The 904-nt window shown below is 65.4% G+C and overlaps 1 protein-coding gene across 1 annotated transcript in view; it reads left to right on the top strand.

The window, feature by feature from the left end:
- The first annotated feature begins 805 nt into the window (after positions 1–805).
- The window catches only part of NTN5 (netrin 5), a 5020-nt gene continuing 4921 nt past the window's right edge, over positions 806–904 (top strand). The window contains exon 1 of the mRNA XM_005879591.1: positions 806–901. Within this exon, the coding sequence (XP_005879653.1) occupies positions 806–901 (96 nt within the window). The remainder of the gene's footprint in view (positions 902–904) is intronic.

Below are 904 nucleotides of genomic sequence, written 5' to 3'. Positions count from 1 at the left end.
CAGTGGTTTGGCGATAATCCCCTCCGTGCCCCGGGTGTGGAGAACAAGGTTAGGGCACCACGTGGGAAAGGGCCTCACTCTGATCCCTGTGGGCCCGGGCCTGGCCTCCAGCTTCAGATCGCCCGCCCGCCCGCACCTTCCCTCCTCCCCTTCCCACCGCCAGGCCGGGCCTGCTGGGCTGTCTGTGCTCTTGATTCCAGATGCCTCAGCCGCAGCCTGTCTGTCTGTCCCAGCCCGTAGGCGCCCTGGGCCCTGCCCGACTCCCCATGGACGCTGGGTGCCTGGGCCTCCCGGCCTCCCCGCCTCCCCTCGGTGCCTGTGTCTCTCCGCAGCTTGCTCTCCTCTCGTCTGTCTCTGCGGCTGTGCCCTGGCCCGTAGTCTAGTCCTTTGTCTTGGAGCTTCATCCATTTCTAAACGCCCCTCCCCTGCCCGGCTCTGACCCACTACCCTGATCTGATGCCCTCCCTCAGGCTCGCCACCTGCCCCCCCCCTCCGTGCCCTCTCCCCAGGGTCCCTGCCCCCCGACACTGACAGATCGCTCTGGGGTGTTAAGCTACGGATTAGTTCAGGCAAAATTCTCGATTTTGCTTGCGTTCTTTCCCCTTCGGGTTGTGTAAACAGTAATTCTCCCCAGATGGAACTATTTTCCTCGCTTAGAGCAGCCGGGAGGGGCTCGGGCAGGGCTGGGTGGAATGCTGGGGTCTCGGGGGCCTGAGGGAGCTGGTGGAGGCTGACACTTGAGGACAGCCTGAGGCTCCCAGCCTGGCCCCTCCTGTCCTCCCCAGGTACTTGCCCTGCTGGGACCATGTCCGTGACCTTCGCCCTCTTGCTCCTCCTGAGCCAGGCCACCTCAGACCCCTGCTACCACCCGGGGGGCCGCCCCCGCTTCTGCCTCCCACCCGTG

This window comes from Myotis brandtii, unplaced genomic scaffold (genome assembly GCF_000412655.1).
Source record: "Myotis brandtii unplaced genomic scaffold, ASM41265v1 scaffold601, whole genome shotgun sequence".
In the NCBI taxonomy this organism is placed as follows: domain Eukaryota; kingdom Metazoa; phylum Chordata; class Mammalia; order Chiroptera; family Vespertilionidae; genus Myotis; species Myotis brandtii.
Note: the sequence above shows the minus strand (reverse complement) of the source record. Positions and strands in the feature narration are given on the sequence as shown.